General features: G+C 40.2%; 1 protein-coding gene across 3 annotated transcripts in view; it reads left to right on the forward strand.

The window, feature by feature from the left end:
- OSBPL10 (oxysterol binding protein like 10) overlaps nt 1-15,673 on the forward strand; it is a 302,765-nt gene that overhangs the window by 246,081 nt on the left and 41,011 nt on the right. For all 3 annotated transcript variants that reach the window (XM_069958631.1, XM_069958632.1, XM_069958633.1), the window contains one exon: nt 11,457-11,934. In XM_069958631.1, the coding sequence (XP_069814732.1) occupies nt 11,457-11,934 (478 nt within the window). The remainder of the gene's footprint in view (nt 1-11,456; nt 11,935-15,673) is intronic.

Below are 15,673 nucleotides of genomic sequence, written 5' to 3' on the forward strand. Positions count from 1 at the left end.
CAAGGTGGGATTGCCAGTGTCTGCTCTGATCCTTTCTGCCGTTTAGCATCATTTACTTGTGTTACTGCATCATTTTTGTGAAGACGCTGCAGTACTGCAATGAAATTCCAACATGTGTGGACACAGCCCTAATTTCACTGCAGAAGTCTGCACAATCAGTAAAATTAGTGCTGCACCTGCTTCTGTCCGGTCAGAGATGGTGAATCATTCAGGGGATTGGGGATCCAGCTAAGCCTCCTGGGACATCACGCCCTGCCCCCTGTCTGCATCTTCAGTCTGTGGCTAGCAAACACACACAATGTGAAACAGAGGCATGGAATCTGTCTCCTGAGGGGGGAGAGCAGTAGGAGCAGGAGACAATTTGGATTGGCACATAGGCCATTTTTTTTCACTTCCTGGATTTCTATCAGCTACCATTGTGGCAGAACCGCACAGATATGGAAATACATTATATAGACTCATCTATATAACTTTTAATGTACTTTTAATACAAAACAAATTTTCCTTATGTGGAGTTCCCCTTTAATAATGGCCATTGTTTTGCAACAATGGCCGTTATTTGTCCTTATTTTTCATTTGTGGGAACATAGCCTACTACAGTAGGAGTGCTCTTTGATGTATATTGTAATTGAGACTTCTCGTTCACCCATAGCATTTGAATGCCGGCATTTAGCTTTATTGAAGATTTGCTTTCCTGATGAACTAAAAAGAATATTTGAATAAAGTTTTCCTGTTAGACATATTTTTTAAGAAATTTGTGATTTAGATTTTTTTTTCCATTTTCCATATTACTACGTATTTTTTTAATTCTGCAATTACGTGATCTAATAATGGACTAACACTTCTGTAGAGATCAGTATTTAGCATTCTCCTTATTATCATCATAAGCAGGATTACAATAAAGAATGACAAAGAATAAAAAAAAAATTTAATTAAGCAAATTGTAATTGCAAAGATAAAACACAATAACATTTTTTAAATAAAATATTTGTCAGTATCTGGGAAAAAAATTTGGTGGTATATTCCCTACTGGTATACAGTGCTTAGACTGTCTTTGATACAGGTCTTTAGTACCAGATTTTCTGACCTTAAAATTACAATGGGTGAATGAATGAAATAAAATATAAAAAACTAAATAAAATATAAAATACCTCATAAAAATCCAGTCTGAATACCTAGGGCAGCACAAGCCGTGAATTTGGCCCTGCTAATTTTTGTCCATTATATAGAGTCTTTCTCCTATTCTCAGGCTGCTTTCTTTACCCCCCCCTCCCCCCCCCCCCCCATTTTACTTTTTTTTTTTTTTTTTTTTAACAATTCAAAACCATGTTTACAAATCTCACAACAGCTCAACAGCTCACTGAGGGATTAGTTACTTGATGGCTAAATCTCATCACAATATCTAATCTCAGTGCTGTATTCACACCTTACCATGCTTAATACTGCTCTATAATGTCTTCTATGCTGCTGCTGCACCTTAGGCTGTGTACAGAGACATAATACAGCAGGATTCCGCCTTCTTTGTTTGTGTTCACTGTATAGGAGCCATCATAGGAGGTTACACCCAATAGCTCAGGGATTGCTGAAAATTAGAGCAGAGCAGATATCTGGTAAAAAAAATACAGATTGTATAATTGCCAGGAATCGTGCTTCTTCTTATAGACATGCACGTGACAGCTTTTCCTGAAAAGTTACCTCATTTACAGGTATATTTTAAATTTTATTTAAAAATTTTTAGATCATGTGGGGCAGTAAAGAAAACTTTTGCTGTTTTTGTCATTAGTCTTCCAGGTATGGATGCATTCGCCTGTGTATATTTTGTACTGCTGTGGTTGGTTTAGTTGTTCACATCCAGCAGCTAAGGAGGTGGATGGTTGCCATGGCAACTGTTGTTCTAGCATAAGACAAACTTTAATTGCTCCTCTAGCAACTTACAAATGGTTACATGCTGCAATGTAACCCAACAGGGAAAAGTAATGATTGTGCTTTTAATACAAGGAAATAATAAATGAAGGGATTTGGGAAAGTTGTAAGCAGATATTCAGAAATATTGTGATAATTAAATATATTGTTTTGGTTTCTCACCACATAATAGGCTGATTATCAGTATTTTCTAGCTCATTCCAATTTTGCTCTACTTCTATTTTCATTTTAAAACACTTGTATTTATTCTTTTTTCTTTCTATGTCATTTCACATTTTTTTTTCTCCATTTGGTCTTTGAGTTCAAAGCGTTTGTCCAGTGGCAAAAATGTTTTTATATATGTAGGAACAGGGCCAGCGTCAGCACCCGGCCAACTAGGGCAAATGCCGGGGCCCACAGCTCCTCTAGGGGCCCACTCCTGTTTGTTACTACATTTTTTTGTTAGTAAAAAAGAAAAAAAAGTGTAGTAACAAAGGGGACTGGGCCCCTAGAGGCCGCATGTGACAGTTAGGGGCCACGCCGATACATACTAGGGCCCCCGGGCACCTGTCTTCCTTCACAAATCTTCCCTACAGCCAAGTAGGAAAGGACCTTTGAGTGTGTAGGACCTTTGATGATGTCACGGGTCATGTGATCGGACACCTGACCTGATAGAGGGCAGCACGGTAGGCTCTGCAAACTAAGTGTTCTGTATGTGCTGGTTTCTAGTTGTTTTGTGTATAGAGGTCCTGCTGTAATATATATATATATATCTATTACAGCAGGATATATATATGTTACAGCAGGACCTCTATACACAAAACAACTAGATATCTGTATCTATCTAAGTATCTATCTATCTCCTATCTATCTATCTATCTATCTATCTATCTCTTATCTATCTATCTTCTATCTCTCTCTGTCTCTCTGTCTCTATCATATAAACAAGGTGAGACCCCTAGTTCTCCTATATACAGGTCCTGCAGTAATGTTCAGTGTGTATGTATATATATATATATATATATATATATATATATACATACACTAGGGGTCTCACCATGTTTATATATACATATATATATATATATATATATATATATATAATCATGCTGGTGCTGCTAGTTCTACTGTATACAGCTCCTGCTCTGTGTGTGTGCGCATGTGTATATATATATATATATATATATATATATATATATATATATATATATATATATATATATACACACATACACACACACACACACACACACACAGCAGGAGCTGCATGCAGGAGAGATCAGGAGATACAGGAGGAGAAAGATATGCAGCAGCCGCATGTTTCTTTTGCTGCAAATCTTTCCTCACCTGTCTCTCCATGATTTGCTCCTCAAAGGGGCCCGCCGAGGCTCTGTCGCCCGAGGGCCCACAAAAAGCTGGAGCCGACCCTGTGTAGGAAGGTAGTATTGAACTTCAGCAACTGACTGTGCGGCACAGTGCCCACAGTTTATGAGCAACCGGGGCGTGGTTTCCTCAGCAGGCGCAATAATATGATGCCATTGCGACTGTTGGAGGATCCGTCCCGCGGCAGACAGGCTGGAGCCAGAAGATGGAGGAACTTGCTCCAAGCCTGGAACAGGTGAGTATCATGTGTTTGTTTATGCTGGAGCACAACAGAGGGCATTATTACTATGGGTAAGGGGACTGTACACAACAGGGGCGATGAGTGGTGGGTACAGCCGAAAAAAGTGTAATGTTTATGGGGACCAGGTTGATGGATGCCTCACTCAGCTAGTAAGTGAATGGGGCGAGACACCGCTTCAGTCACTGATTGGCTGAGCGGGCTAAATTCAACCCGCTTGTGACGTCCAATGCGGGTCATGACGTACCCAGAAACCGGGAGAAAATTACATCCAGCGGGATATGGGAGCCCAGTGATGCGGGGACAGGTAAGAATATTGGGGGACATTTATGAAGTCCTAAAAAAAAGGCATTTACGCCTTTTCATACATGTCCCCCATTGTCTTTTTAAATTTCCCCCACCCTCTGCCCATAATGCTTTTATTTGTATAGTGCCAATGATTACACTGCACTTTACACAGTTTGCCAATTTTGATCTAACTGCATGTTTTTGGGTGTGGGAGGAAACCCACACAAACAGAGAGAGAACATACAAAGTCTTTGCAGATGTCACTCTTGGTGAACCCAGGACCCCAACGCTGTGTGACTACAGTGCTAACCAATGAGCCACTGTGCTGCCCATAGTGATTTTTGTCTCCCCCTCCCCCTGGACTTCTCCTGGCCCTCAAAATCCAATTGCTACAGCCTGTTCTAGGCACACCAAAAAGTACATTTATGTGGGCACATAAATCCATAAAATCACTTTTATTTCACATATTAATAAAACAATATAATTTAACCTACAGCCTGATGTAGTCGGGCTGCGAGAATCGTCGGGCCACGCCAGCTATCAAGGCCTAGTAGAGGCCTCTGGCTGTCATTACAACAATTTTAAATGCCATTTTTAGAATTGACAACATTGTTAAAATTGTCAACAGAGATCCCTCTGTTCTGGCTGTTAGCCATGAACCTTAGCTGCAGATAGCAGCTGAAAGCCTTTGGGTATAGAGAGGGCTCCAATTGTGAACCCTTTCTATTCCTTCTCAACAACAAAAAAGCATAAAGTACGTCATATGTCTTAAAGGGTTGAACAAAAACGTGGGTCTTCTAGTACCCATCAGCTGCCGTGTGTCCTGCAGGAAGTGGTGTATTCTTTCCAGTCTGGAAGGCACTGCAAACACAAAATCTAGAGTGCATGTAGTTACAAGGAAACCTCATAGGAATATATAGGAATAACCACTGGAAAGAACAAGCCCTGAACGTGTAACATGTACCAGTCACTACCTCACATACCCAATGTACGTTTTACATATCCTGTTTTGTCAAGGGTGAATATCAGTTATATCTGTATTTGTCAGATACTGAAAGAAAATAAGAAAGCGGTTAGTTCACATAGCGTGTCATCGCAATTTAATACGTAACATATAAACAGATATCAGCGTGTGTTGTATGAATGTAAATCAGCCACAAGATTAATAATAAACGTATTTCAGTAATGCATTTCACCAGCAATTGCTTCTTCCTGTGATTATAGATAAAAACACTTGTTTTTTTTTTTCTAGAATAAAAAAAAATTATTTTCAATTATGGCTCACTGCTTTGTATAATGAAATCCATAAAACGTCTCGCTGAAAACATAATACATTAGAGCATCTTACTAAAAAGCTCCACTATTTGGAAGCAGGTATGATGTGTTGTCAGCTTTCTTACTGTGTTTTGATTAAGGGGAGAAAGCAGCTGGACTTTTTTTATATGTCACTTTGCAGAAAACCCATCTCATAATATGGAGAAACAATGGGGATGACTCTTGGTGTGGGAATGGCATTTGTTTCTTTTTAACCCCTCTGTGGAATCCACCATACATGTATGGCACATGCATGCTCGGGACTATGAATTGGAGCGAGGGCTTTTTCCACCTAATTATTTTCATTTTATCAATAACCTACTCAGATGTCTCCTTTCCAATATTCAGATGACTTCTTCCTCTGTTGCCTAGCCTTCTGCTCATGTGATATCACTTCCCGCACTGTAATATGCAGGCATTTTAATAGGCCAATCAACCAAGTGAATTGGGACATGAAGGCAGGTAGCTACTAATATCCTGGGTGGGAAGGAGCTGGTGCAGCTAATAACCACAACCTGTCATTGCACTGTTGTCTAGAGGAGCAGCATTTTGACATTTTGCTCTTCTATTTCTGAGCTTCTCAAACTCAGGCCTCACCGGCCAATCCATGTTAATGATGGGGCCTCATAAGCATATCACTAACATATACTACTGCCCAGCACCAAATACTTTCCTGCAGCACCTATATTACTCCAAACAGGTCCAGCCAAATACCACACAGTAAATATAATAATATTTCCAACAGCAGCATTGACCCCTTCAACACTCCTAATAGCAGTACTGACCTACTCAGGACCTCTTCTATTGGCAGTACTGACCCCCTCAGCACCCCTTCTAATAGCAGCACTAACCCCCTCATCACCCCATCCAATAGCAGCACTGACCCTCTCAGCACCCCTTCTAATAGCAGCACTGACCCTCTCAGCACCCCTTCTAATAGCAGCATTGATCCCTCAGCACCTATCCCAATAGCAGCACTGACCCCCTCAGCACCCTTTCTAATAACAGCACTGACCCCCTCAGCACCCTTTCTAATAACAGCACTGACCCCCTCAGCACCCTTTCTAATAACAGCACTGACCCCCTCAGCACCCCTTCTAATTGCAGTACTGACCCCCCTCGGCACCCCTTCTAATAGCAGCACTGCCCCCCTCAGCACCCCTTCTAATAGCAGCACTGACCCCCTCAGCACCCATTCTGATAGCAGCACTGACCCCCTCAGCACCCTTTCTAATAGCATTACTGACCCCCTCAGCACCCCTTCTAATAGCAGCACTGACCCCCTCAGTACCCCTTCTAATAGCAGCACTGACCCCCTCGGCACCCCTTCTAATTGCAGTACTGACCCCCTCGGCACCCCTTCTAATTGCATTACTGACCACCTCGGCACCCCTTCTAATAGCAGCACTTGACCCCCTCAGCACCTCTTCTCGTAGCAGCACTGACCCCCTCAGCACCCCTTCTAAGAGCAGAAATGACCCCCTCAGGACCTCTTCTAATTGCAGTACTGACCCCCTCCGGCATCCCTTCTAATAGCATTACTGACCCCCTCGGCACCTCTTCTCGTAGTAGCACTGACCCCCTCAGCACCTCTTCTAATAGCAGCACTGACCCGCTCAGCACCCCTCCTAATAGCAATACTGACCCCCAAAACACCCCTTTTAATTGACTGACACCTCATCACCCCCCAGTATGCATATTCTGTGGCCTTCTAATGTAGGGTGCCACAGTAGCTGACTAGAGGAGCAGGCGCTCATGACATGGAGTTCCAGCTCCTTCCTGATCAGGGAACAAACCAGGGGAGATTACTTGAGGTCACATGGCTATGTTGGGGGGCATGTTACTGGGGCATGTCCAGGGTTTTGACTTGGCCGCTTTTTGCCGTAACCACTGACCATCGGTTTGAGGAAAGGAGCAACAGATTAAGTGATTGGCAGTGACCTGCTGGGAAAACAGAGGTATCGTGCAAATGAACATTCACAGGATTGCTTGTACCCTGTGTGAAAGGGCCTGTGGTCAGCCAACAAATGATAAACAGTTGTTTGTAAGCCAATTGGATCTTTTCTGTGGCCTATGAAATCAGCGGTACCAGCCACATGTCACCCTAACTAAATGGGGGATGTGCAGGTGATAATGAATGTGAATGACTGAGTGACTGAGCCGTGTAAAGACTGTGTAAATGAGCGCCGATGCCAGGCTATGTAAAGGAGCCTAATGGTACTTTTACACGGAGCGATAATTCGCCCGATCGCACGATTAACGATTTTAAATGAACAATGTTTTTTTTATAACGATCAGCGTTAAGACGAAACGATACATCGTACGGAAAAATCTTTATCCGATCATTTTGTGATCGCTTAAGCCGATCTTACACATAGGTGAAATCGTTGAAAGAATGTTTACACGGAACGATCTGCGAATTTTTTGCGAACGACCAACAATAATTTGAGAACTTGTTGAAAGATCAAAATGAACGATTTCTCGCTCGTCGGTTGATCGTTCGCTGCGTTTACACGTACGATTATCGTTCGAATTCGATCGGTATCGTGCAAAAACGAACTATAAATCGTTCCGTGTAAAAGGACCATAAGTTGCAGTTTCTACACAGAGCTTCGATATAGGTGAGGCAACAATATGACATCACATATTGTCAAAGTAGCCCTTCCTGTGATCATACTTGGTGTTGACCTAATGACAGGCTAAGGGGGGTGGCTTCTTTGTCACAAGAGATTTTTGTAGCCAAACATGCTGCACAAGCAATATGTACACCTGCCGGTTCTTGATATACTGTACAATAATATACAAGGGTATATATAAAACACCTGTAATAGCTTTTCACAGTTTGCAGGAATTTTATAATATTCTGTAAGCAGGGATGTTATAGTATTTTACGCTGATAACCTTTACAGATTACTTTGAGAAGTAAATTAAACCTGAATAACACTGGTCATCCATTACATTTTTCAGTCAAAAATTTTTACATGCTTTTTTTCCTCTTGAACCTTTTTAGGTCTTGTGATGCAATTAGAGTATACATTTTTAGAAAACTGGGTAAATGCTAGTCCTACCTACATAGCAGTAGCAGCAGCAGGACAGACACCTGTGTTTTATATTATGGTACTAGCTCTCTTTATGGATACACTGTCAAACACTTTTGAAATCCATTGAAACACATCCCTAAAAGCAGGGTAGAAGCAAATCAAATTGGCTTCATGAAAGGAACAAGAACAATCAGGCAAAGAGGTGCTGAAGGATACAAGACTGGAACAAGTTACAATACCTAGAGTGTTAGGGCCGTATCATGTGGCGTGATGCGCTAGGGAAGCGAGTAATGACCTTTCAGCTTAGGGCTCGCTTCCCCATTGTTCCTTTCTCGCTGTACTATGCTATTACACGCACAGATAACGAGTCAGGAGCAGCAGGGGGGTGGCACCCAAATGATCCTTAGATCATTTAGGTGGCCCATTGAGGTCAGCGGTGGCCTGCTGCCGCCGCTCCTATTTCAGACTATTGCTGTTTTGTTGAAAGACCACAATCAGCCAACATCATGAATGTTGGCACGATCATGCACAATCATGATCGTTGCCTTTCCACATGTGCTATAACACTAAACAATTATCAGCATGAATGGTCGTTAATTGGCCAAGTAAGGGTCCATTTACACAGAAAGATTATCTGACAGATTGTCTGCCAAAGATTTGAAGCCAAAGCCAAAAATGGATTTGTAAAGAGGAGAAATATCAGGCTTTCCTTTATGACCTGATCTCTGTTTATAGTCTGTTTCTTGCTTTGGCTTCAAATCTTTGGCTAATAATCTGTCAGATAATCTTTCTGTGTAAATAGACCCTGAGGCAGATAATCGTTCAATGTAATAGGGCGTCGGTTCTCATTCCCCAAGCCCACTGCCATCTTAAGATACAGCCTGTGGGGGGGGGGGGACATTTTACTCCCTGGCTGTCAATAATATCTGACTCTGTTAGAGTCTATGGAGCGAATAGTAAGTTCCTGCCAACTGGGGAGTAGGGCAGACTGTCGCACATTCTCTCTAACTGTATCTCAGGTTTGCAGCCGATCACAAGAGTGAGAACTGGTGCGACTAGTAACTTTCTAAATGTCTAAGGACATTCAAAATTTACTTGAAATGACAGTAACACTTTCAGCATTGTTTTGATCATCTTAAGGGGCATTCTCATCATCAGTAGTTATTCCCTATTCATAGGATAGAGGATAAATTGGGACCCCCCCACGATTTAGAATCCTATAAATAAATGGAGCTGCAGTGTGCAAGTGCGGCCAGAGCTTCATTAATTCTTTTTGGAGCTTTTGAAAGCTGCTCAGCGCACAGCAATGCTTGGAAGTCCAATAGAGAATGAAAGGAGCCCTGGCTGCACATGTGTGATTCCATGCCATTTATTTATTCCACGCCATTTCATTTGTCATGCATTCCATTGGTGGGGATGCCAGCTCTGGGACTCCCACTGATGTGATAGTTATCCACTTTACTGTGAATAGGGAATAACTTTTGATAATAAGAATACCCTTTTATGCAGGTCCAAATGGGAAGCAAGATGACTTCTTTGATTTTTCATTTAGTCTTAATGGGTTATTTTCATAATTCAAAGTTATCTCCTATGTCCTCTTAATACATGAAGCCGCAGTGCACATGTGTGACCAGTCCTCCATTATTTCTTTATAACATTGCTGAACTCAGCAATAGGCAATGTTCAAAAGCACCATAGAGAATGAAAAGGCCATTGACCTCACACGTGTGATGTCTCTTAGTTTATAAAGAGGAGACTTATCATCCATTATCGGGATTGGTGGGGATCCCAGCTGTGGGACCTACACTAATCTGCAAACTTTCCCCTGTACTGTGGATATTACTCCTAATAATAATAAATAATAATAATAATAAAATAATAATAAATAGCATACTAATCTTTGGTTGCCCTCAGCCAGAGCAGCCTCAGAAAGCATATGTTTGACTACAAGTTGAAATTCTGAATAATGTGGTTTCATGTAACATATAAGATTATTTTTATATTTTCTAGTGTTCTACAGTTTTGTTTCTTTGTAGTTTATTGGCTGAGGCCATTTTCTCCTGAACTACTGTATTTCTTGTATTATGCATGATAGTCTTTTATCAGTGCATTTGTGTAGCGTGTATTAAAATTGCATCTATTGTTTCAACAAGATTATTCTTAGATCACATAGATAGCAATTTCTTGCCAATGAAATTCAAATCATCATTATTTTGTGATATAATTGTGATATGTAATTGCAGCTGGTCTCCTTCAGCTTTTAACCTTTGCATTGCAAACTGCTGTCATCTCCTGTTAGGTGAGTTACATCTCTAGCAGCAGATAGAACAGGCTGGAACACTGGAAGTGCAGTGTTATACATGGGAAAGAATGAACATGCAGTGTGAGCCTGTCTGCCTCCTCCAGAAATCATGAGAAATATCTGGGCACCATGAAGGGGGCCCTTGTAGTTAAAACTCCCTGCAGTTGCACTGTAGGGAGACTGAATACTCCAACTGAGTACAGCTGATTGATGGGGGGGGGGGAGGACACTTTCTAATTAACTTATTTTCAAAGGATTCTTCTAACAAGTAGGTATTGTCCATAGTGGAGAACCCCTTTAACGCTGCATTCACACTACGTATATTTCAGTCAGTATATGTATATTTCAGTCAGTATATTTCAGTCAGTATTGCAACCAAAACCAGGAGTGGATTAATAACACAGAAAGGATCTGTTCACACAATGTTGAAATTGAGTGGATGGCCGCCATTTAATGGCAAATATTTGCTGTTATTTTAGAACAACGGCTGTTGTATTGAAATAATGGCAGTTATTTACTGTTATATGACAGCCATCCACTCAATTTCAACATTGTGTGAACAGAGCCTGTCTGTGTTTTTAATCCACTCCTGGTTTTGGTTGCAATACTGACTGAAATATACGGACTGAAATATACATAGTGTGAACGCAGCCTAAATATCCCCAATAGTTGCTATGTAGAATTCACAACAACCACCTAATTTATCTGTATTGTAAATTTTCTGAAAATAGGATTAAAACAAAATATGAAAGACTCCATGTAGATTCCATGCAATGTTTTTTATATTACTAATGATACGATGAGATGCAGTAATACTCTTTATTACTATGATGTTTTTTTCATTAATATTACTTTGAAATATCATTATTATTACACTAAACTGCTAATATTTTAGAAAGTATGTAAATTACAAAGATTTTTTTTACTCATTTTACAGTAATAATCCTATCATCACTAAATCTCCTTATTTCCTCTGTTTTAAAAATAGGTTGTACTACCAACTTTTATTTTGGAGAAAAGATCCCTGCTAGAAATGTATGCAAACTTCATGGCACATCCAGATCTGCTTTTATCCATTGCAGCAGGGACAACCCCCGAGGAACGCATGATCAGTTTTGTGGAATATTACTTAACAGCCTTCCATGAAGGTCGTAAAGGAGCAGTTGCCAAGAAACCCTATAACCCAATTATAGGTGAAACCTTTCACTGCAGTTGGGATGTTCCCAAGAATAAAGTGAAACCTTGTAGAACTCACTGTGCCTCTGTACAAGCCAAAGAAACGAACACAGCCCAGGAGTCTGAAAATGAATCCTACAACGTGCGTTTTGTGGCTGAGCAAGTATCCCATCACCCTCCTGTTTCGTGTTTTTATTGTGAATGCAAAGAGAAGATGTGTGTAAATACTCATGTATGGACAAAAAGCAAATTCCTTGGAATGTCTGTTGGTGTTTCAATGGTCGGAGAAGGTATGTAGCATTTTCATGTAAAATAATTTGTTGAATACCAAGTACATTGTATGTTTCATGTATAAAATGCTGTTGGGCTTGTGGTGTTTTATTTAGTCTTATACACAATTACAGCAAGGCTATGTTCACACAACATTTTTTCCTCTCCATTTAACCCTTAGGGGACACAGCCAGTTTTCATTTTTGCATTTTTGTTTTTCCCTCCTCGTGTATATAAGGCCATAGCGCCTGCATTTTTCCACCTAGAGACCCAAGTGAGCCCTTATTTTTTGCGCAACTAATTGTACTTTGCTATGGCAGATGTAATTTTTGCCTAAAATGTGCCGGGAAACCAGAAAAAAATTCAAAGTGTGGTGAAATTGAAAAAAAAAAACGCATTTCTTTTATTTGGGGGAAATGTGTTTTTACGCCATTCACCCTGGGGTAAAACTGACTTGTTATGCATGTTCCTCAAGTTGTTACGATTAAAACGATATGTAACATGTATAACTTATATTGTATCTGATGGCCTGTAAAAAATTCAAACCGTTGTTAACAAATATACGTCACTTAAAATGGCTCCATTCCCAGGCTTATAGCGCTTTTATCCTTTGGTCTATGGGTCTGTGTGAGGTGTCATTTTTTGCGCCATGATGTGGTCTTTCTATCGGGACCTTGATTGCGCATATACGACTTTTTGATCGCTTTTTATTACAATTATTCTGGATTTGATGCGACAGAAATTGCGCAATTTTGCACTTTGGGATTTTTTTGCGCTGACGCCGTTTACCGTGTGAGATCAGGAATGTGATTAATTAATAGTTTGGGCGATTACGTACGCGGCGATAGCAAACATGTTTGTTTATTAATTAATTAATTTATTTTTATTTATAAAATGGGGAAAAGGGGGTGATTCAGACTTTTATTAGGGGAGGGGGTTTTGTGTTATTAAAAATACATTTTTCTTTTACTTTACACATATACTAGAAGCCCCCCTGGGGGACTTCTAGTATATGTACTCTGATCTCTCATAGAGATCCATGCAGTATAGTTATACTGCATGAATCAATGAGATCGGTGTTCTATTGCTTTTGGCTGCTGCAGCCAAATGCAATAGAATGCCGAGCCGGGATCAGCGCCATTACGGAGCAGACCCCGGCCCGGGATGGATGCGGGGATCGCCCCCCCGCAATCGCGCCGCAGGGGGGCGATCCCCCCACTAGACCACCAGGTATGCGTTTGAAGAAGTATTTAGAAGCAGCTGTCAACGTTGACAGCTGCTTCTAAGTACTTAATTAGCGGGCACGGCGATCGGACCGTGCCCGCTAATAGCCGCGAGCCCGGGCTACACGCGGCACCCGGGATCGCGGCAGTTCAGAGGGGGGTCGCCGCGCGACCCCCCTCTGAACTCCCATAGCGGCACGAGGACGTTCAATAACGTCCTGGTGCAGCTATGGGTTAAAATGACGTCCGTCATTTTGCTATTTGGCTGCCCGTCAGTGCAGTGACGGCTGCTGGTACATTATTATTCTAGGTCAGGTGAACTAATTGGCCTTTGGGTGTGTCTTTAATTGAAAAGTCCATTGAATTTAATGGTAAAAACAAGGAAAGAATGGTAAAAAAAGAAAAACTGTGTGTAAATAACGTCCGCTGTTGGCAATAGACGTCCAAAAATAATTGTCATGATCATTATTTTGACGTCCATGCAGACAATGTCTGTCATTTTATACACTGTGTGCATTGAACGTCTGTCATTCTATTGACTTTTATGCATTGCATTGCATTCAGTTACTTTGCGGGAATAACGGACATCCTTTTAAATAGAAAAGACGGCTGCTTTTTCTCTTCTTTTGACGTTGTGTGAACATAGAGGTTGAGCTGTGGTTGAGATGTGGGCACAGTATTTTGACAGCCACTATATTCTATCGTCAATGTCTGAAAGTGAATTGAGCCTGTATAAAAGTTTTACTGTTATTACAGAACTACTTTTAAACTCCGTAACCTTTTGCTGCTGTTTTTATTTCTCTGATTATTGCGCCATTTCCCCTTATTTCAGCAGTCCAACTGTTTAATCTTCTTTAAAACAACTCCTTCTTTCATATTAATATTACTTGAGGCGTTTTCATACTCTTTATGCTCTTTATACTCTGGATGTCATTACATTTAATTTCTCTGTGTTGTTTTATTGGAATCTCTTTCAACTCTAAATCAATGAAGTATGTGTAAAAAGAAATGATAGCCATAGGCCACATAGAGTGTGGCCTCGGGGAAAGGGATCAATTGCATTCTCTGCTGCATTCTAAAGGTAGAGTACAGAATGTTTCTTATTAATCCTTTAAATCTATCATTTCTAAAGAGTTTTAAAAACTTCCATAGTTTTATGTTAACCTAGAGTGATTTATTGGGTGGAACCAGAGCCACAGTAGTACATACACTCTTTCTGTTACTTGTCTGGCCAATCCAGGCACAGCACTAAGGCTGGGTTCACACTGCATTTTTACAGTCCGCTATTTTTCATCGTTTTTGTTAAAAAAAAATTTCATCTATTTTGATCCATCTTTTTCATTGACTTCCATAATAAAAAAAAACATTTGTTTTTTAGCGTACACACATTTCTGTGTACGCTAAAAAAACAGATCCCTCTTGATCTGTTTTTTTTTTATCCCTTTTTTTTATAATGGAAGTCAATGGAAAAACTGGTGAAAACATCCGTATTTTCATCCAAACACACAGCAAAAACGCAGTGTGAACCCAATATAACTCTTTATTGCTATGTCATGACAGTGAAAGTGTACTAGACTGAACAAGAGAAGGCAGAGAGACTCGCCGGTGCATAGTCCTGACCTTGCAAGCACACGGTCCTAACTTTTTAGCTCCCTCTTGCATTTAGTATTAGATAGATTCTGCCTACATCTTCTGTGTTCTATCTTTGTGTCTATTTTACTTGAGATGGACTGAGCCTAACAACAGGCAGTAAACAGCAGATTACATATAGTGGAGACACCTAGTGGCCATGATAACTGTTTTTCTGGAGTGAGGAGTCATTTTTAACCCCTTCAAGACCAAGCCTATTTGCACCTAAAAGACCAGACTCATTTTTCAAAATCTGACCTGTCTCACTTTATGCGCTTATAGCTCAGTGATGCTTTAACGTATGCTAGCGATTCTGAGATTGTTTTTTCATCACATATGGCACTTTATATTAGTGGCAAAATTTGGTCACTACTTTGTGTGTTTTTTGTGAAAAACATCAAAATATCATGAAAAATTAAAAAAATTTGCATTTTATGAACTTCTCTGATGAACTTCTTATGAAATTCTCTGCTTCTAAAAAAAGAAAGTCGTATCACATAAATTAGTTACTAAGTCACATTACCGATATGTCCTCTTTATTCTGGCTTCATTTCATAAACATATTTTACTTTTTACCTTTTACCTTTTACTTAGGGTGTTACGGGGCTTAGAAATTTATCAGCAAATTACCACATTTTCGTGAAAGTTTCCAAAACTGATTTTTTTAGGGACCAGTTCTCTTTTTAAGTTGATTTAGGAGGTTTGTATACTGGAAACCCCCATAAGTGACCCCATTTTGGAAACTACACACCTTAAAGAATTAATCTAGGGGAATAATGAGCATTTTAACCCTACAAGGGCTGGAGGAAAGTATTCACCATTAGGCTGTAAAAAAATTAAAAATTAAAATTTTCCAATAATATATACGTTTAGATTAAAGTTTCTCATTTTCAAAAGGAACATGAGC

Source organism: Dendropsophus ebraccatus, chromosome 2 (genome assembly GCF_027789765.1).
Source record: "Dendropsophus ebraccatus isolate aDenEbr1 chromosome 2, aDenEbr1.pat, whole genome shotgun sequence".
NCBI lineage: Eukaryota > Metazoa > Chordata > Amphibia > Anura > Hylidae > Dendropsophus > Dendropsophus ebraccatus.